Here is a 20592-nt window from a genome sequence, read left to right as displayed (position 1 = left end):
ATGCATTCACCTTCTAGTGATATCCACAAGACTTTGTAGCTCAAGGTTGAAGTTTTCTAATAAACTTTGGTTCTTTATCCTTGTCAAATGGGGTATAAGAAACTGTCTTATAGATTGTTATCCTTGAATTCTGATTGTGGAGAGAGAGATTTCAGTTTGGCATAATTTTGATCAGAATCCACTGGAAATCATTTTTTTCCCTGTAGGAGTCAGAATCTCAAGTATAAGTTATAGAGGTGGTTAAAATGAACTAATATTCTGCACATCTGGGGACAAAGATGACATCTGAGAGGAAATGAGTCATGGTCTCTCTAAAGGAGAAGCTCTGGGTCTTTGTTTCTATGTTTTCATGTAACTTCTTTCTAGAAATTGCTTCAACAGTGCCAGATCCACAGGGCTTATCTTCCTGGAAGACAGGACAGAGGCCGTGGAATCCTTGTCATGCTCTTGCTGTTAGCCATGGTTTGACCACAGGTATAGCAGGGTCCAGAGGTCACTTACAAATCTCGAATTCCACTAAGGCTAACCAGTTGAGCCATGCAGGAACAAGAACTCTTATCAATCTAGATAGCCAGAGAGCTGGCCAAGACTAGTACAACTAAGAATGTAATACCAGGAGAAACGCCCTGGCTGAGGGAGATACCTTGTGGCCTGGGGCTGGCTGGCTGTCGGCCCACATATCAATAGACCACTAGGTGCTTATGTTGCCAGAAGTTCTGGGCGGAATCAGGAATCTGACTGGCAGGGGCACTTAGTCCCTGGGTAGGTAGTAGGAATCACCAGGCGAGACCTGGTTGAGATCTGAAGAGGAGGTGTGAGAGACCTGAAAATTACAGGGCTCAGCAGGCTTGAGGAAGGAGCCAGGTCAGGGGCAAAGGAAGGATTGAGAGAGGAGAAGGGGGCAAGGCAGAAAGGATGGTGGGTGGATGGAAGGGCAGAGAAACAGAAAAGGGAAGAGAAGGAGCAAAGGGACAGGCAAGGGAGGGAGGAGGCGGCTAAGACTGGGAGATCGGAAGGGTAAAGGAGAAGATAGGGATCAGCTGTCATGGGTGTCCAGTGAGTGAGCTGGAGGATGGGCAGGCAGAACTGAAGAGGGGAGATCAGGAATTGGAACAGGTGGAGGGGGAAGTGAAGCAGGGAAACAGGAGGCAGCTTCTTCACGGTTCCCACGTTAGAAATGGAGGGTGGGCTGCGTGAGTCATTATTCTATAGCCTTCCTCTGTTCCATTCTCCTATTGCCTGGACTCCATAGTAACCAAGATTTTTGAAGCCTGCCTTTCTCCAGAGGACCCTGCCCCTGGCAGCCCGCTCAGACAGAGGCTGCTCACCTGCTCAGGAACCAAGTCCCTCTTAGTGGGGAGGCAGGGCTGCTGAACTCACTCCTTGCTGCTGCCTCCACATCGTTACTCCTCTTCCTCCCTTATTCCTGTGATTCCTCCCTTATTCGTGACCAGTAATTGAGAGCTAGTAGCTATAAAGACTCACATTAAGTATCTGAGGGACAGGTACTCTGCTAAGGACTATGGATGATCTAATTTCAGCCTTGCCACAGATGCAGGGGATGTTGTTGTGATCAGCCCTGTTCGCAGACCACAGAAGCTCAGGTACATAACTTGTCTCAGGTCACACAGCTTGTTATGTGGGAAAGCCCAGATTACAACTCTGGGAGTTTGGCTCCAGGGCCCGCACTCCTAATCATTAGGTCCTTTGGAAGCCAGCTCCTTTGATGCTAATCCCATTCACCTGTGTTGCCTCTCCCCATCATTGTGAGCCCCCACCTCCTGGACATGTTCCTGCATTCATCACAGACTTCCTCCCCTGGCCAGCATCTTCCTCTACACTCCAGCTCTTGTTATCACCCCAGGCGACTCAGCCATCCATAAGAGGGCCATGCAGCCTTTGATCTCACGGCTGCCTCCACCACTCCAGTTCAGCCACATTTGTCCTAAACCCACTACCTTTCATATCATCCATCTGAGTAATCCAGACACTAATCTCTCTCCTGAGCTCCAGATTTGCATAACTAATTGCTTGGCATCTCCTCTGGGGCTCAGCAAGTCTATACTGACTTCCCCGCTAACCTGGCTCTCTACTCCTCCATCCTTTTCTTTTTCATCCCAGTCAAGTGTATCATCATCCATCCAGTTGCTCAGGCCAGACATTTAGATTCTCCCTTGAATCTTCTCTCTCTTTTGCCTCTATATCAATCAATCAAGTCATATGAGATAAATCTCCAAAAGACATCTTGAATCCTCCCATTTCTCTCCATTCCCATTGCTACTGCCTTCATCCTGGCTACCATCACCCCCACCTGGTTGACTACAGCTGCTGCCTAACTAGTATTCCTACTTTTGGCCCTCTTCAACCCAAATCGCAAAAGTTGCACATTATTTTCTTACAATGTAAATTAGGTCACATCACTTAGCTTCCTATTACAGGTGCATGATTCCGCCCTTGTCTTCCGTCACACATTATTCCTTCTTTCCCATACTTCAGCCGCTTTGGTCTCATTTCAGTTCCTCCAACAGACTGAACTATTGGAAAGCAGGGAGAACAGTGACAGAAGGCGGGCAAGTGCAAAATCATGCACCTGTAATGGTAAGTCAAGTGATGTGACCTTGGCACATGCAGTTCCCATTTCCTGGATTACTCTTCCCTGCATTCATGACCTGTCTAACTCCCAGTTATCTTTCGGGTCTCGATTTAAAAGTCACAAAAAGGCAGAGCCTAATCCCTACTCCATTTTTGTTTTTTCATAATGCTCAGCCCAGTCTCTTATTACATGTTTATTTCTTAGCGTCTGTGATGGACACTGCTGGTAGGTCCGCCTTAAGAGTACTGCGATTTTTGGTTAGGTAATTAGTACCTCCCATGAAGCCCATGTGCCTTCAGGCTTCTATTAACAGTTCCAGACTCCCGCCTGCTTTATCCAAAGGTAATCCCATTCTCTTTGGCCAAGTAGGAACACAATCAGCTAATCAGTGATGACGTTCCCATGATGGCAGGGACTGGATGATCAGAAATGGATGACTCAATTTGTGCCACTGAGATGAAATAACAGGTTGGGGGTGGGACTAGAGAATTAGTTTCTGAATTTTAGTACCTTGAGAACAGCCAGCGTGTAGCCACAGCCACGCCCAGAGCACAGCTGAGGGAATCCAGAAGAAATGGAGCTGGAGATACTGGCTAAGCCAAAGCTCACTCAGCCACTGGACTTTGTGATGTGAGCTAATGCATTTTCTTGTTAAGTCAATTTGAGTGAGGATTCCTCTTTCTTGCAGCTGAGAGAAATATACCTAAGGACCTTTGGTCTCTGGCCCCTTCTTTCCTCTATCCATCACCTCCTTCCTGTCTTCATATCCCTTCCTACCTAGCTTAGGTGCCAAAATTCAGATTTTCAAGCATTCTTACCATATCTTTGCATTTCTTCCTGTTGTCTTTTGTTACATCTGCCTGGCATAATCTCAATCATTTAAGAATCCAATAATGCAACCTCTCTACTATCTGATGTTCATGCTTTTGAATTTTGCTGAAAGAAAAAAATAAACATTATCGAAAAGTGGTATCATAATAAATTCACGGTCAATTAGGTCCTAAACAACATCTAACAATCATTCTATGAATTGGTTCATGGCAGCGATATGATGACAAACATTTTATAATGAAAATGTCCAATAAAGGGAAATGCGGTACAAATTATAGTGCCAGCAGGCAACAGAAAACTAAGCAGCCGTTTAAAATGTGGGGAAAAAATTACATATACACAACTGCATGTAAAAATACCTACAAGAAATTGTTAGCTGACACATGTTACAAAAGTGTGTGTGGGCGTCAAAATGCTCTGAAAGAATCTGTAGTATGCCGGAATTATAGATTTTTATAGTATTCTTTTGTGATTTTTATATACGGCTCAGCATAAATGTATCATAAAATTTAAAAGTATTTACACTTCTGTGAGATAAAAGCAAGGGGTCTAGAGTCCTTGTCAGGCTTCTAAAATCCACCCCATCCCTACTGTCTTTTGTTCTTTGAACAGACCCCACCAGAGATGCAGAGGCAGGGTACTGTGTCAACAGTAATTTGAAATAATTATTTGCCAATGTGATGTGTTATTAGGTTCATTTGGTTTTTCGTTGGAAGGATTTATTTATTTTTCATATTTTGTGGGTTTGAGGGAGTTTCCTTCTTTTTCTGTTCTTTGGAATAATTGGTATACAGCAGGGATTATGTGTTCTTTGATGGTTTGGTGAAATTCCTCTGTAAAATAGTGTAGGTCTGATTTTTTTGCTCTCAACTTTTTATTTTGAAAAGTTTCTGACAGTTGATTTAGAGGCTGATAATGATATCCTCTAATAGTCAGTCCACAGTCTCTGAGAGCTTCCTTGGTTTTGGTCATGACAAGATATCCCAGGCCCAGCTTGTGTTTAATTTGTCCCAGATGTGCAATCAATCATTTCTTGAAGCTCTGGTTCCTCTTAATGGGGAATGGTATTCAGAAACCAAGAGCTGGCTTCCAGTTCTAAAATAAATGAGTCCTAGGGATGTAATGGACAGCATGGTGACTATAGTTAATAATACTGTAGTGTATCTTTGAAAGTTGCTAAGAGAGTAGATCTTAAAAGTTTTCATCACAAGAAAAAGTTTATAACTGTGCGTGGCGATGGATGTTAACTAGATTTATTGTAGTGATCAAATATCGAATCGTTGTGTTGTATACCTGAAACTAATATATAATGTTACATGTCAATTATATCTTAATTAAAAAAAGTGAAAGAAAAGTTATTTGGGGTTATATTCCCATAGCTTAGAAAAAAAAGAGGGAAAAAAAACTAAGAGCTGGATGTTTATTGTGATCGTTGCTTTGCTACTTGGGTATCATTGCTTTTGGACACTTTCAATGGATGGTTTTAGGAAATAAATATGTATTTTAAATTTCATGAATTCATGTTAATATTTCTAACTCAAATTTAATACGTGATTTTTATTAACCTATTTTATTGTATATTTATATCTCTTTTACGGATAACATTTTGGTGTTAATTAACATTAACATTGAACTGTTTTATCATATACATAAAATTACTTCAAAATTACGATACCAATATTACTATTAACAATAAACTAAGTAACATTTAAGATTTCTTTGCAGTACTTATCATTAGACTAGATATCACTAAGTCAGAGTTGTGTGTTCAAAAGTGACTTAAAGTAGTTATTTTCTCTCTGTGCTGGTTGCTATCATTTTGATAAAGTTTTAGGTCATTCGTTGCTGTTTGTATTCGATTTAAGGATTTGAAAAAACCTTTCAATTTTTAAATATTTGAATATAAAAATTTATAAGGTATAAAAGTTAAAAATTCTATAAAAAGAGATATACTCAAGGTTTTTGCTCCCATTCCTATCCTTTCACCCCATTCTCAGAGGTGATGATAGTTAATACTTTCTGCATTTTTTGCAAGAAAAGCAAATATGTATATAAATTATTTGCCTTCCTTTTTTACAAAAGATTCTTGTTATAAAAAAAATGTTAAACATACAAAAGTAGAAAGTATAATAGGTGTCCAGCTTCAATAATTATCAACTCATGGCTGTTCTTGTTTTATGTATATTGTTACTCACTTCTTCTAGAGATCACTTGGAAGTAAATCCAAAACACCATATCATTCCATCCATAAAAACCTCAGTGTATATATCCAAAAGATAATGTGCCTTTGACAATAAACATATCCATAATACCCTTATCACACCTAAAATTTAAAAATTATTTATTAATATATTCATTAATGTTCATATTTTATGGATTGTCTCAAAAATTTAAGAACAATTTGATGGAGTCAGGATTCAGATAAGGTCATATGATGCCAGCAGATTTAGGATTAGGTCATTTTTGCTGAGGAGTTTTCCAGAGTCTGTGTATTGTCAGTTGCACCCCTATGATATCATCGGAACAGTTTCTCTGTCATCTTTATTACCTATAAATTGGCATTTAGACTAAGAGGTTTGATCGGATTCAGATTAGATGTTTTTTACAGGACTATTTCATAGGTGTGTTGTGTACTACCATCAGAAGTCACGCATGTCGGGTTGACTCTTTTTATGATATTAGCAGTCATTAATGATCATTGGCAGGATTTATTTTCATGGGGGTTTAAAATGGTGATACTTCAATTCTTTCTCTTTTCATTTACTAGCTAGAATATTTCTATCAAGAGAAAAGTCCCCTCCTTAACTATTTGGTTACTCTGAAATACATTTCATATATCAAAAGCAGGATAAATGCTTGCTTCCTTGCCTCGTATTCACTGATTATCAAAATAATGAGGTGATTCTTAGCAGCATACATAGATTACCAATAAGTTTTTTAAAAATGTTACTATGAACTCATGGATTCAAACATATTTATCATTCCCTCTCATTGCCTTTATTATTATTATTATTACCATTGATGCTCAAATTGTCCCATATTTTGTCCAGTGAGAGCCTTTTGAAGTTGGCTCTTGACTTCTTTTGACATGAAACAAATAGTCTTTGACAGCTTTCTTGTTTTCCATGTTTATTTTATATATTTCCTGCCCCAGACCTGGAATCAGCTATTTCTCCAAAGAGCTTTGGTTCCTTCCATTGAAAAAATAATTTTTAGAAACCTCAATCTGGGGATTTATCATGCTCAGTGCAATTGGATTTTTCATTATCTCTAGGCCTTTTCAGTAGACAGAGCTAGAAAATACATACATATGTATGTACATGCATATACATGTACACGTATTTTAAAGATAGAATACATCATAAGATCATAGCGATATTTCCAATTCAAGTTCAGGACTTAACTTCATCTAATACATAAATCTTTCTTCTTTGAGAAAAATCCAGGTTCCCAATGACACTAACAAAATAATTCATATGCTTTTTCTCAAAATACACAAAACAGTATCCGAATAAAGTGTCAACTTATCACTATCAATATGATTTCTGAAAGCAGTTAACTTTTGCATTTCTTTTTGTCTTTAGTTGTATCCTGCTAGGGATATACAGTTAAATTACTATATTTTGAAAATCATTTATAATAGTTCCTCTCTTGTGATTATTCTAACTCCATAAAGTGTATTTATTTCATTTTGCTTTGAATGAAATAAATTTAGTCCCCTTCTTTATTATACAAAGAATCCAGAAACATACACTTCTCCACATAGTGTTTTTCATATAGTTTATCTTGAGAATTACTCCACATTTGCTCTTGGGAGCTTCCTCATTGCTTTTTTTTTTTAACAGCCGTATAATATTTTATTGCATACATTTACTCTAGTTTACATGTCTTCTATTGATATACACTGAAGTGGTTTCCAGTCTTTTGCTTTTATAAATAAAGCTGCTGTGAATAACCTAGTTCATACGTTATTTCATGTTTGAGGAAGTATATCTTCAGAAAAATTCCTACAGGTGGGATTACTGGGTCAATGGTAAATAATTTTGTTATATATTGTCATAGTCTCCTCCATGAGAGTTGGGCCAGCAGTACCTGAGAATGCCAGTTTCCCCCACATCTTTGTCAACAGTGTGTTGTCTAGGTTTTACATTTATGCTGATATAATAAGTAAAAAATGGTATCACCGAGGAGTGAAACTGAGTACCTTTTCATATATTTAAGAGTCTTTGCATATCTTTCTTTTCATAGTTTTGGACTATTTGCTTATGACACTTTTAGTCTTTTTTCCCCCACTTTTTTAAGAGTTCTTTACATAGGAGGAATATTTGCATGAATGTGTCATGTCTGCTTCGAAAGGAAATATATTATCTAACATTGGGTTGCAGCATTTGACATATATTCATAAAAACTTCCTTATGATTGTTTTGTTTAGGTCTTCTACAATCTTAATTGTTTTTTGTTACTTTGACATTGTGGACTGAGTGGCGAGTTCAAGCTCCTATTATTGGTGTGTTTCTATTTCTCTTTGTATCTCCTAGTTTCTGCTTTATGAAAGTGGCTGCTTCTTATTTGGTGACTAGGTAATTACTGTTGTAATGTTATAAAGTGCCCTTCTTTGTCTTGCTTAATGGCTTTGGGCCTAAATTTGCACTTGTCTGATACCGAGATGGTGATCCCTAGTTTCTTGTTTGCATACACCTGCTGCTCTTTTGCCTATTCCTCTGTTGTTTATGATTCTTCCCTTTGGAAAACTAACAACAATGAATGTAGCTACTAAGTTTCTTTACCTTAGCTCCAAGCCATGCATTTGGTAATAGTCTGTCCACTTGGCCCTGGGACCCCCAACATGGCCATATCTGGCCCCAATGTATGAGTATGAGAGATCCCCTCCACTCCCCTCCCCTGCTAAAGGTCTTGTTTTCCAGGATGTATAAATGTCTTGAATTATGCAGAACATATGCCTATTCCTTTTTTAGCTGTTTTGAATCATTTTGTTTTAGGTACGCCTCTTGCATTCCTAAACTCAGCGCAGGGTTAAGTTCTACTTTGTGAGCTAAGCTGAAAATCTTTTGCTTTTAAAAGCTGAATTAAACCTAATTATGTTTAATGATATAATGGCGATGTTTTCAGATCTGTCATATTACCGTTTTACTTTTTGTTTCTGTGAGTGTGACTACTCTAGATACTTCATATAAGTGGAATCGTCTAATATTTTTCTGTTGCAAATGGTTTATTTCACTTAATATAATGTTCTCAAAGTTCATCCATGTTGCAGCATGCATCAGAATTTTCTTCCTTTTTTAAGACTGAATAATATTGCATTTATGTATATACCACATTTTGTTTATCCATCCATCAATTGACATTTGGGCTGCTTCTACTTCTTGGCTATTGTAAGTAATGCTATGAACATGGGTGTGCAGATATCTCTTTGCTTTCACTGCTTTCACTTCTTTTGGATACTCTGAAGAGGAATTGTTAGATCATATATATAAAATTCTATTTTTAATTTTTTGAGGAACCTTCATCCTGTTTTCCATAGTGGCCACACCATTTTATATTCCCACCAACAGTGCACAAGGATTACAATTTCTCTATATTTTTACAAACACTTTTTTTTGATAGTAACTATTCTAATGGGTATGAGAGGTTATCTCCCTGTGGTTTTGATTTGAATTTCCTTAATGATTATTGATGCTGAGCATTTCTCATTGTGCTCATTGGCCATTTGTATATCTTCTTTGAAGAAATGTTTGTTCAAGTCCTTTGCCTACTTTTTAACAGGGTTGTTTTTTGCTGTTGAGTTATAGGAGTTCTTATCTATTCTGGATATTAATCTTTTGTTAGATATTATTTGGAAATATTTTCTCCCATTCCATAGGTTGCCTTTTCACTGCTGTGTCCTTTGATGCACAGAAGTTTTAAATTTTGAATGACTTCTAATTTACCTATATTTCTTTTTCTTGCTTGTACTTTTGGTGTCATATCCAATAAATCATTGCCAGATCTAATGTCATAAAGCTTTTCTCTTGTGTTTTCTTGTAAGAGTTTTATAGTGTTAGGTCTTATGTTTAGGTAGTTGATCCACTTAGAGTTAATTTTTGTATATGGTGCTTCCACTATTATTTTTGCTGGGAGTTCCCAACATACAGCAGAGGCAACACAAAACAGTTTAAGAGATTTCTACATTTCCACTGATGGCTTTTAGCCCAAAATATGTCTTTCCTCCCTTTCCCCAACAAACACTCGTCCCTTGCCATAAAAAAGGACATAAAAATGTAAGAAAACAAATGCAAAAATTTATATTTTATTTGAATTCAAAAAATTTAAAATTGCTCTCAAATTCAGGAAAGTACCATAATGCAGGACCCCAGGGGGAAGCCTCATATACAGAGACAGATAAATTAAATGTATATACTGCAGACAAGCCAAGAAGATGTGTAGATTACATATTTACAGCACTTGATGTCTTCTGAAAACCATATTTATACATTTTATTACATTTACAAAAAAGGCTTCCACTACCGTTTACCTACGATAATGAAAAAAAATTTACACCTTTTTTTTTCCTTTCTTTTTGGTACTGTACAAACTTTGTATAATAAAAATATATCTCTGTACAAAAGATTTTTTTGTTTTTTACTTTTTTTTTCCCCTTATGGGATGGTGATGGGTATGTGGTATGAATGGTGGGTGAAGGGCCCAGTCTGCCCTGGTCCCTTCCAAACCTCTGGAGGTGGAGAGAAAAATGCCAGAGGTGGGAAGGACGACGCACGGCAGAGTGCTGGGTGCTGCACCAGCATGTGCTCCTGGGGCGTCTCCTGGGACTTCACAAGGGGACACAGGAGATGGGCAGAGGCAGGGCTGGAGAAGGAGTCCACTGGTTGGTTTGAGAGGATTATAAGAAGGGGGATGGGAGCAGCCAGAGAGCTCCCTGCATTTGTTTCCAGGGATGCTGTGACCCAGAGCAGTGATGGGCTGTGCTAGGTCCCTGTCTTTGCCAGTCCCCACGGCATTGTTCCAAGCCAGAATTTGCCTAAGAACCAGGTGTCCCTGCCATTTAAGGCCCATGCATTTCTATTTGTCATTTCAACATGTGATATGAACATCAGAGGCCAGCATGTCATACATGTACATGTGCTTAAGCCCATGGGGACCTTCCCAAGGATAGAGAAAGGGGTTCTAAATGTCATAGCTTAATTCTTAAACTTGTTAGCTTCCCACAATACTTATGTAGAATTCATTAACGACCCAAGCATAATGAAACTCAAAATAAATCCACTTGCAGGGAGCTGGAGAGAATGTGACTTTCATCCACTCCCTTTTTTTGATCCAGGAGCTCCCAGGTCCTTTGTCTGCTGTGGCGAGGGGCTGTTGGGACCCAAGGGGCCAGCACCAGCTCCAGGAGCCAGGTACTGGGTCCTTGCCCTGATATTCCCCAGGTAGAAAGAACAGAACCCAGAGAGGACATATGTATCCCCTGCTTGGCCCACCAGCCCTGGCCACAGTTCTACTGTAGAGATGCACCTACTGCTCTCCAGCTTTGGTGTCCCTTGTAGACCTGGGTTTCTGGCACCCAGGGAGTGGACTCTGGAGTCAGAGCCATCTGGGTTTGCATCCTGACCCCACACTTACTAACTGTGGCTTACATCTCTTCACCTTTCTGGGCTTCTGTTTTCTCATCTATAAAATTGGAATAATAATTCTTATGTTTTGGGGTACTGCAGGTCTAGAAATGATACAGCTACAGTGTCAGGCACAGAGAAAAAGAAACTTGATATATACAGCCATTATTTTTTGGACACTGGGGTAGACTTGTTCCCCTATCCTTTCCAGCACCTCCCGATGCCTGCAGACTTGGTGGCCCTGTCTGGCCCACAGACTTGTTTCTCGTTTTCGTCAGTTGACTGACAGACTTGACCTTGGGCTCCTGGCCAAATTCCTGCCTTTAACTCCTCTTATCCGTCCTTTTTTTCCGGTGCTGCCTGAGGCCCAGAATGACTTTTTAATTCACTGGGTTTAAAATGCAATAAAATTATGTTGGAAAAAAATAAACTGGTTTCCAATCTATTTCTGAAGATATTTTTCTGCCGTTGGGTAATCTTTGCTGTCATTCTGCAGATGGGACCATTCATTTGCGGAGGGCTGGTGTCTGCATACTGACCACCTCAGATGCATCATTCACTGAATCCTGACAAACAGAACAGAGTGGGGCGTGTTGGCTGCAGTGCTGTTGGTGCCTCCTCCTCTTCACCTCTTCTTTGTGTTTGTGGGGAGCAGGGAATAGGGCATCTTTCACATCCATTTCTTTTTTTTAAGCTTCTATAGTCTCTTCCTTAGAATTGAATGAAGAAGAGGTGTGTGTGTGTGTGTGTGTGTGTGTGTATGTGTGTGTGCGCATGGGCATACACGCTCTGGCCCATAGACACACACACACATCCACGAGGTGCTCTGTTATTTTAAATCCATAAGCTTCCTTCCTCGGTCTGCAGCCCCTCTTTCTTGACTGCCCCAAGGCAGAGCACAGTGGGAGTCCTCTCCAGGTGGGTGGGTGCAGATGGCGGCAGGGCGAGGGCCCAAGTCCCAGCAGTAGCAGACACGGGCAGAGGGACAGACGAAGATGGGCACTGGGCACTGCGCTCAGGGTAGCGTACTTCCTGTCCCCTGGAGAACTGGGAACAGACAGATCACACCAGCGTTTGTCAAACAAGAAAGGCAGTGGGCGGGGTCCGGAGGGGAGCAAAAAAAAAAGCAACAGGAAAGCGAAGAAGAAATAAAGGGGGGAAAGAATTAAAGAGTTGCTTTGATCCTCATCTTCGAGTTTTAATCTTCCTAAACTGAGGGATCCCTCCTTACATGCAGCAACACATATATTTTCCTGATGTTGTCTTTTTCCCTGGTTAGAGACCCAGGGCCTAGAGGCCACCACGCTTTTAGGAGTCTAGGAAAATGTTTTAATTTTAGTTTCTTTCAGAAAAAAAAAAAATATTGGACATGTAATAATGAATCCAGACTGAATTATATTCATCTTTATAATGACAGTTTTAAAGTATTACTTTTCATATATATATTTTAATGGAGGAAGGGGTCCATGAAAGTCAACGCAGCCCTGCCCCCTTGCGCCTTACTCACGAATCCCACCGGCCTCGATGACTTCCTTACGTGGCGTTTTTATTTTAATTTCAGCTGTTCTTGTTAGGCATCATTTGAAGTGATCACCTCATCACTCGTTTTAAATGTACGTGTGTCTGCTGAAGGTGGTTTTTACGTACTCACTTCCTGGGCCAAGCAGCACCCTCTCTGTGCTCCAGAGCTGGGCAGGTTGGAGGTGGTCAGAGGGTCCCTGTGGGCCAGGTGGCAGGTTCCAAGGCCCTAGATGCTGGTGAGGGGCAACGCTGAGAGCTGCCTCTCTCGGGAGCCACCAACTCCAGATGACGCAGAGCTGGGACATCATGCACACAGGTACCTGGGACCCAGGGGAGCCCCAAACCTGGGGTGGGGTGGGTGTGTGTGTAGGCCATGGGGCATTCTTGTTTCTCTCCTGTACTATTCAATTTTTCTGCAACTTCAAGTTCAGAGTCATTACTGATCACCTATAAAGCCCGATTTATGCTGTCAGAGATTTTACTTTTTCTGTTCTGCTCTCTTATTATAAGAGTTCTGAGTAGAAAAAGATAAGGAAAAGTAAAGAGGGTGCATAAAGATGAAACCTCAGAACAATCTGGCATGTTAAAAACATGCGTGCACAGGTCCACGTCCGCCTCCCATACACCCTTCTCACCGGCTGCTGGAGGCGGGGCTCTCGGTGGCGGTGGTGGCGGCAGCCAGGCCTGGTGGCTATACCGCTGTACACACCGTGCTGACTGTGAACTCTGCCTCGGTGGCCATGATGTCTGTGGGCTGGATGTTGCGGTCGTACATTGGGTTCTCGAATGTGGCCCGAACGTTTGTGTTCTCGTGGCCAGCGTAACCATTGAATGGAACTTTGGGTCTTCTCCTGGGGTTAAGAGAGAGCGACTGAGACATAGAGGAGACTCAGGAGTCTGCAGGGGCAGAGGGAGAGGGAGGTTCTTTCTTCCTTTCAGAAGGTTACAGCTCTCCTGAGCCAGGAGGGATCTGGGTGGGTTAGAGTAGGGGACAGGGCCTGGCATCCGTCTTGTCACCCTCCCAGGCCCCGTTTCCCCTTCCTTCACGGTACCTGTGCTTGTAGAGATAGAGCACAAAGCCTGCGATGATGAGGGCGATGAAAGGCACCAGGATTGCGGCTGCCACCGAGCTGCTGTTGGAAGCGAAGTGGCGGCCAATGGACTCGGGGTCTGACTCCAGCAGCCTGAGGTCTGCAAGTCCCAAAGCATAAACCTCAGGTCACTGAGACACAGTCTGAAGGTACAGCCCCCAGCTGTCACTGTTGGGAACTGTGGCTGCGGCTTGGGATGTCACTTTCTCCGGAGCAGCTGGGAGAGGCCTCTGTGCCCGCAGCCCACCCACCTGCCTTCCACACACACTCAGACACTCCCCGGAAGAAGGGGCCCATGTATACTGGTCAGATCACGTCCACAGGTCAGTGCTCAGTCCTGGGGAAGCCAATCTGCCAGAGAACATGAAACTGTCGCAGGATAATTCTTAAAAGTACGCAGTCCTTTAGAAGTTTCAAAACTTCTTTTGGCCATAGAAAGCTTTTATCGGATGAAACTTTACAAGAAAGTCGAAACATAAAATGGATGAATGTGCACCTGCTCTGGTGGAGGTGGGAGGGGGCGCACTAAAGCTTCTGCCTCTGGAGGGGCTGCCCTCCTTTGCTTGCCTCTCCCCGCACAAGGCTCAGAGAGGGGAGAGTCTGCCTCAGGAGACAGGGAGTCAGCTGTGAAGCCAGCATGAGAACTTAGGGTCCCTGAGGTCTCTCCCGTGTTTTAGGCTGAAGGGCCAGGGGAACTGTCTTCAAGTCTTTGGAGGGCTGCTGCATGGAAGAGGGTCTTACTGTGTACAGCTCACGAGGGCAGAGCTGAGAAGGGCTCTGGGGGAAGAGTGGGCAGGAGTGGGCCTGACAGGGCAGAGGATTTCTGCTTAAGACAAGAAGCTTTATGAAGGTCAGAGCTGCGACAAAACGTAATGCCTTGGCAGGCAGGGGCCCCTGGAGACTGGCGATGTCAGCACCGGGGTACACAGAGCTGGCTCTCAAGCACCATGACTGCCTCTTGTATCCCTGTGCACTGCTTCCAAGAAAACAGGACCCTTCCTCCATTAGAGCCTGAGGCTTGGCACCCAGAGGCTCAGGGTCAAGGCCAATCTGTGGAGTGGGGACGCTGGGCACTGATGATGTGAAGCATTCAGGGAAAAGATGCTGGGAAGAGCGAGTGAGGGCAGCCTCCCTGATGCTCAGTTTCCTCGTCTGTACAGTGAGGACGAGGACCGTAATACCAGCCTCCAGGATGTGCGGAGAGGAAAGATCGGGGCACCCCTGAGAGCCCATGTCTTAATGCCCCGGGATGTCTGGGTGATACCTGGGAGCTGGCTGGATAGTGCTGTGGGGGGCTGTATCTGAGACCCACCGTCCCCTAAGCTGAGGCTCTCCACTCCAGGGCTGAGTGTGAACCTGGCAAAGGTTGAGTGCATTATATAGTGTGCTTATTTCTGGAGGGACCTTCCTTAACTTTTATCAGAATTTCAAAGGTGTCCCTGATCCAGAAAAAGGTTCAGAACCCCCACCTTTGACCGTTGAACTTCACTGACCCCCTGCCCTCCACTCCATTATACAGGTTTCTCCTCCACCCCCAAGAGCTCACACTTGCGGGGGACAAATCCTAGTTACCAAGTCTTTGAAAGCCGAACTGCCCAAAGCCGTGGCCCTTGACGGAGCCTTGGTAGATGAAGGTGCCTCCGGAGGACTCCGAGGAGACCTGTGATGGTGGAGAGCAGAGAGAGTAGGGAGGGAGGCATGCTAGGAGGAGCCGGAAGTCCTGCCAGCCAGGCCAGAAGCACACTCATAGGTATGTGTTGCCAGACACGCTGGTTCCACCTGCCTGCTCACAGCCCTGACATGCTGGGGTCGGGGCAGGGGCACCACCTACTTGTAGGAGGCAGGGAGACAACTTTATTTCCTACTGGTCAAATCACTTAATCCATCTGTGCCTCAGTTTCTCATTTGTAAAACAAGAATAATAATGGTACCTATGTCTTAGGGTTGCTGTGAATCTGAAATGAGATAATATAGATAAAACGGAACACTTAAGAGGCCCTAGATAAGTGTCAGCTATTATTACTCTGATGAAAAACTGACTTTTAGAGCACCACAGAACAAACCAAAGTATGATTAAAATGTACCTAGTGGATTTAATGCACTTTGGAGAGTTCGTTCGCAGTTCTAATAGCTATTAATTTTCTTTAGGGGGTGGGTAGCTGGGGACATAACTCCTCCTTGCTTCCTCTGCCACTTGCTTCCATGATGCTCGTGGTACAGACACAGACACTCAAACATGCAGGTTGTAGACTGCTCAGCTGAGAACATGCTCTGAGGATGCTTGTGCTACTGCTGTACCTTCCAACTCATGCTCCATCTGCGGGGTGGAGACCTGTCTATAGTGCTCTGGGAATGACCTCCCTGCATCCCTTCAAACACACCCTGGGTGGGCCTGATGGTTGGCTGTCATCAGAGGCTGTTGCTCCAGCTGCTCCTGGTCCTCCAGAGCTCCATTCTCCTCTAGCCCCTGGTCTGCACTCCTAGCTCCATCTCCCAAATTTGACGCTTGTTCTCTCACATCTGGCAGTCCTCCCAGCATGGTAGAATCTGTTATACTTGCAAGCTTTTGCACTACTACTATCAAAGCCAGCCAGGACTTGGATACCTGAGGGGTCCATATGATACTCTAGAACAGGAGTCCTCAACCCCCGGGCCACGGACTGGTATCAGTCATGGCCTGTTAGGAACCAGGCCACACAGCTGGAGGTGAGTGGCAGGCGAGCCAGTGAAGCTTCATCAGCATTTGCAGCCGCTCCCCAGCTCTAGCATCACCGCCTCAGCTCCCTCTCAGATCATCGGGCATTAGATTCTCATAGGAGCACTGGTCCTTGGTGCCAAAAAGGTTGGGGACTGCTGCTCTAGAGAATACCAAGGAACTAACTGTCTGTGCCAGCCCTTGTAGAAGCCACTTGCTTCTCTTTGTGTATTTATACAGCAAAGTCACTAAAACCACAGTCCTCCACCAGCTGGTCTTATCCAGGAGGATGCATCCTGACTCCTTAGTTCTCTGCTACTCCAGCCACCATGACTTCTTCCTCTTTTCCATTTTTCTCTTCTAGCTTCAGCAATCCAAGACAAGGAAGCTGAGGATACGATAGGTGACACTATGCTCAACTTCGCTACCTATGAAATCAGAAGGTATGGGCAGAGAAGCATCACTGGGGACCCTGTTTCCAATTCAAGGATGCCCTAGAATGTAACACGTCTTTCTCGCAAGGGAATGTAAGGAAGTTGTATTCTTTCTCCCATGTCCTGGTCTCCCGAGCTGTGCTGAATCACCCACAATCCACTTCCTCAAATGTGAGTAGATGTTCAAAGTTGTCGTCTGGAACTCACTACCTTCACCCTGCTCCTACCACCAAACAAACCACGACCTTCAACTTGCTTGAATTCACTCGTTCACTGCTGACTTCCAATTCTTTGCCTTTGGCTCTAACATCAGAACCTACTCCCTCTTGCTCAGATGCGCTGACCTAGAATCTGGGCCTCCCAGCTCTTTCTATCTTTTCCTTTGCTCACTTCACCAGCAGATGACTCCTTTGCTCCCAGTCCTGGCCCTATAGACAAAATCCTCCCAAGTTTCCATGTGGATCCTAGGAGTTTCCACCCTCTTCTTCTCTCCTTTTCCCTGCCAGTGATCTGGGAATGGGGATGGGGCAAGGCCATGGAGAGGTCAAGGACTGAGCTAGATTTTGCTGAACTTACATGTCCATCTAAAGCCCAGTGATCGTCTTTGAACTTATTCACGAAGACCTCCACAGGCCCTGTGATCTGATAAACCTGGAGCAGGAGATGGAAATCTTCTTTCTTGTAAATTCCTGGAAAGAGAAAGTTCAGAGGGCACACTTGAAAGAGCTGGGGAAATTTTAAAACCTAAATTTGTGGGTATGTGAGAGTGAGTGCTCACGTGGAATTTCACGTGTAGATGTTGACATAAACACTCCATGCATAACCGTAAGCAGGCAGGTCTAGTGCTGCTGGTGAGTTTGTGTAGGCTGACTCTGTGTCTATGCAGGAATGTGCATCTGTGTTAATCTGTGACTGTGACCCTGGTTACACATGCGTATGTAAGAGTAAAGCGGATATGGTTTTGTACATGTCAATGTGTCGGTTAATGCATGGACATACTTATAATTTAGTGGGTACAGGACTGCATGAGGGATGTACACAGGAGTAAGTGAATGTCTTAGGGTGAATGAGTGAGCTGAACATTACGTTGTGCTTGTGTGTGTGTATACGAATGAGTAGATATGACTGTATGTGAGGCTGTGTGTTAATGTGTACGTTCGTTCACTCACACATTCATTTATTTATCTATCTATTCAATAAATACTTGTTTTCTATGATACTTAGTTTTTCTGATTATAGAAAGACTGAAAATTGGGGAAATTTTGGAAAATGCAGAGATGAACGAAGAAAAAAAAAATCACTCCCGATCTCACATTTTGTGTTTATCTTGATTTTTGCTGACTACTGATAAAAATGTTTCTCTTGTTTGTTGACCGCCTGTACTTTGGCTTCTGAGTTCTCTAACTCTGTTTTTAGTTTGGTTTTAGGGATAGAAGTCTCTTTAAGAAATATCCATCGTTAACATTTTTGTGTAATTACCTGCAATTTCCTTTCTTACGAATATAATTTTTCTTTTAAAAACTAGAGTCATGTTTTAAATGCATTACATTACAGTGAGTGTATTTCTTCCAAAATTGGCATCGTACTTTATCCGGCAGATATACTATAATTAATATATCCATTTCTATGTTTTTAGACAATTTTCTACTTCCAGTTTTTATGTAATATAAATAGCCCTGTAATGTGAGCTTTCTTTAATTATAAATATTTGGCCCCCTCCATAATTATTTCTTATGATAAAAAGTCTTAGAAGTGTAATTAATGAGTCTAATTATTTTCAAAGGATCTTGATACAAGTTGCTGAATTGTTTCCTAGAACTGTACTATTTTCTACTCTGACCAGAGCTGCATCGATGCCTTCACTGGACCTTGACCAGCACTTAAGTTCATCACTTAAAAAAAAAATCTTGCTGGGAAAGTGGAAAATGACATTTTGTGTTTATCTTGATTTTTGCTGACTACTGATAAAAATATGTTTCTCTTGTTTGTTGACCGCCTGTACTTTGGCTTCTGAGTTCTCTAACTCTGTTTTTAGTTTGGTTTTAGGGATAGAAGTCTCTTTTCATTTTTCAGAGTCCTTTGTATGTTCAAGTTCTTCACATTTGTCATCTAGCCATTTCCCTTTAGTCCCTGGCACGTTTACCATATAAACAAAGAGAAGCAGGCACTTCCTCTTCCCTCTGCCCACCAGACAAGTCTGAGCCTCATAAGACAGTACAGTGCAGTGACAGTAGACTCATCCTGGCAAAGGGCAGGTACCCATCCATTCTAACCACCCCCACAATTGCCTCCAGCTTTCATAGAAGTGGCCTGTTCCTTACCAGCCAAGTGCAACTCCACGCCACTATGGTCAATCATGGTGGCATTGACCTTGCTGTTGACAACCTGGAAGCCAGTCACTCTGAGCATGGCTGGCTGCTTCTTCCCCTGGTACTCATAGGCCCCTTTCCATAGGGAATTCTTGGCAAAAACATCTCCAGGAACTAGAGGAATTGAGAAACGGAGGTGAGAGGGAATTTCATGTGCGTTGGTTAAATTGAGGCCACCTGAGGACTGATGCCAGTTCAGTCACTGAGATTATTTTCCAGAACCTCTAATATGGGGGAGCATGGTGGATTGTTCTGGCCTTCTTGTGATCTTCTTGTGTCTCAGGGTGGATGGAGGGAGGGAAAAGCAAGGAGGTGGATAAGAAAAAAAAGTGAGAGCAAATAAGAAAGGGAGAGGGAGAGGGAACTAGAAAGAAGAGAGAGAAAGAGAAAGAAGAAAAGAGAAAAAAAGGGAAGAGGTTGAAAAGGTAGAGAAAGGGAAAAAGAGAAGAGAAAACCAATAAGTCAGCATCATGTGGCAGATAGGACATGGGCTAATGAAATAAGACCGATCAGTATTCTCACCTTGGCTGTAATGTATCAGTTATTCATTCAAGTGCAGGAGCCTTAACTTCCTCCCCTGCAGTCCACACCTGTAGTTCTGTAAATGGGGGCCATCCTACCTACCTCATCAGCATTCTTGTGGGGGTTAAATGATCTAATGTTGCAGACTGTATTATCACATGATGTCAGACACAAAGCTACTAAAATTGTTATTTATTTCTTAAAATAATTCTCTAAGGCAAGTGTTTTAATCTCTATATTACCAAAAGGTAAACTGAAACTCAAGAAGTAAAGCTCATTTTCCCAAGGACATAGCTGGTCAATGACCAAAATAGAATTCAAACTGAGTTTGACATCAAATCTCATCTTCTTCCTGGTATAACGCACATACTAATAAAATTATAGGGTTCAAAAAAGGATATGAAAGTATACAATAATTTTGCATTGGTCAAGCACACCTATAGTTCTGTATCCAGTTCTGGACATCACACTTTGAAAGAATCAATACTTGTCTCAAAATGCAAGCATTTCCAGGAAGCTCCCTGGGCAGGACCTGGCTCTGTGTGTCTGTATGACCACACACTGGCTGGTGCTGTGCCAGGAGAGGTTGTAATAATCAATGAGGTGTTTTTAGAAGGTCTTAGCTCTCTCTTCTAGATGAGATTTTAGCTCCCTTCAGGCTTACTTCCTCCTGAAGTCGGCCTGGGGTTGGGAGGTGGGTGGAGAAATATATTTCACTCTGTAGATAGTTTTCATGCCCTTCTATTGGTTACTCAGTAACTCACGTGCATGTTTCTGGGTAACTAGGTGAAGGAAGCAACTTGTGTCTTGACCCAAAGATCTGGACTATACATACCTGAGGCTTGGGTGAGTGGTGGCTCCCGGGCAGTGTTGATGGGTCTTCCACTGGGCCGGACCTCTGCTAGGGAAAG

General features: G+C 42.6%; 1 protein-coding gene across 1 annotated transcript in view; it reads right to left on the bottom strand.

Annotated features, from left to right (window-relative positions):
* Positions 1–9715: 9715 nt before the first annotated feature.
* CSMD2 (CUB and Sushi multiple domains 2) overlaps positions 9716–20592 on the bottom strand; it is a 571413-nt gene continuing 560536 nt past the window's right edge. Inside the window, exons 69-75 of the mRNA XM_025041387.1 lie at positions 20517–20579; positions 19112–19273; positions 17367–17479; positions 15234–15321; positions 13623–13761; positions 13206–13421; positions 9716–12096 (exon numbers count right to left, since the gene is read on the bottom strand). Coding sequence (XP_024897155.1) covers positions 13262–13421; positions 13623–13761; positions 15234–15321; positions 17367–17479; positions 19112–19273; positions 20517–20579 — 725 coding nt within the window. The 3' untranslated portion in view covers positions 9716–12096; positions 13206–13261. The remainder of the gene's footprint in view (positions 12097–13205; positions 13422–13622; positions 13762–15233; positions 15322–17366; positions 17480–19111; positions 19274–20516; positions 20580–20592) is intronic.

This window comes from Pteropus alecto, unplaced genomic scaffold (genome assembly GCF_000325575.1).
Source record: "Pteropus alecto unplaced genomic scaffold, ASM32557v1 scaffold39, whole genome shotgun sequence".
NCBI lineage: Eukaryota > Metazoa > Chordata > Mammalia > Chiroptera > Pteropodidae > Pteropus > Pteropus alecto.
The sequence above is the reverse complement of the archived record's forward strand: the minus strand, read 5'-3'. Positions and strand labels throughout refer to the sequence as shown.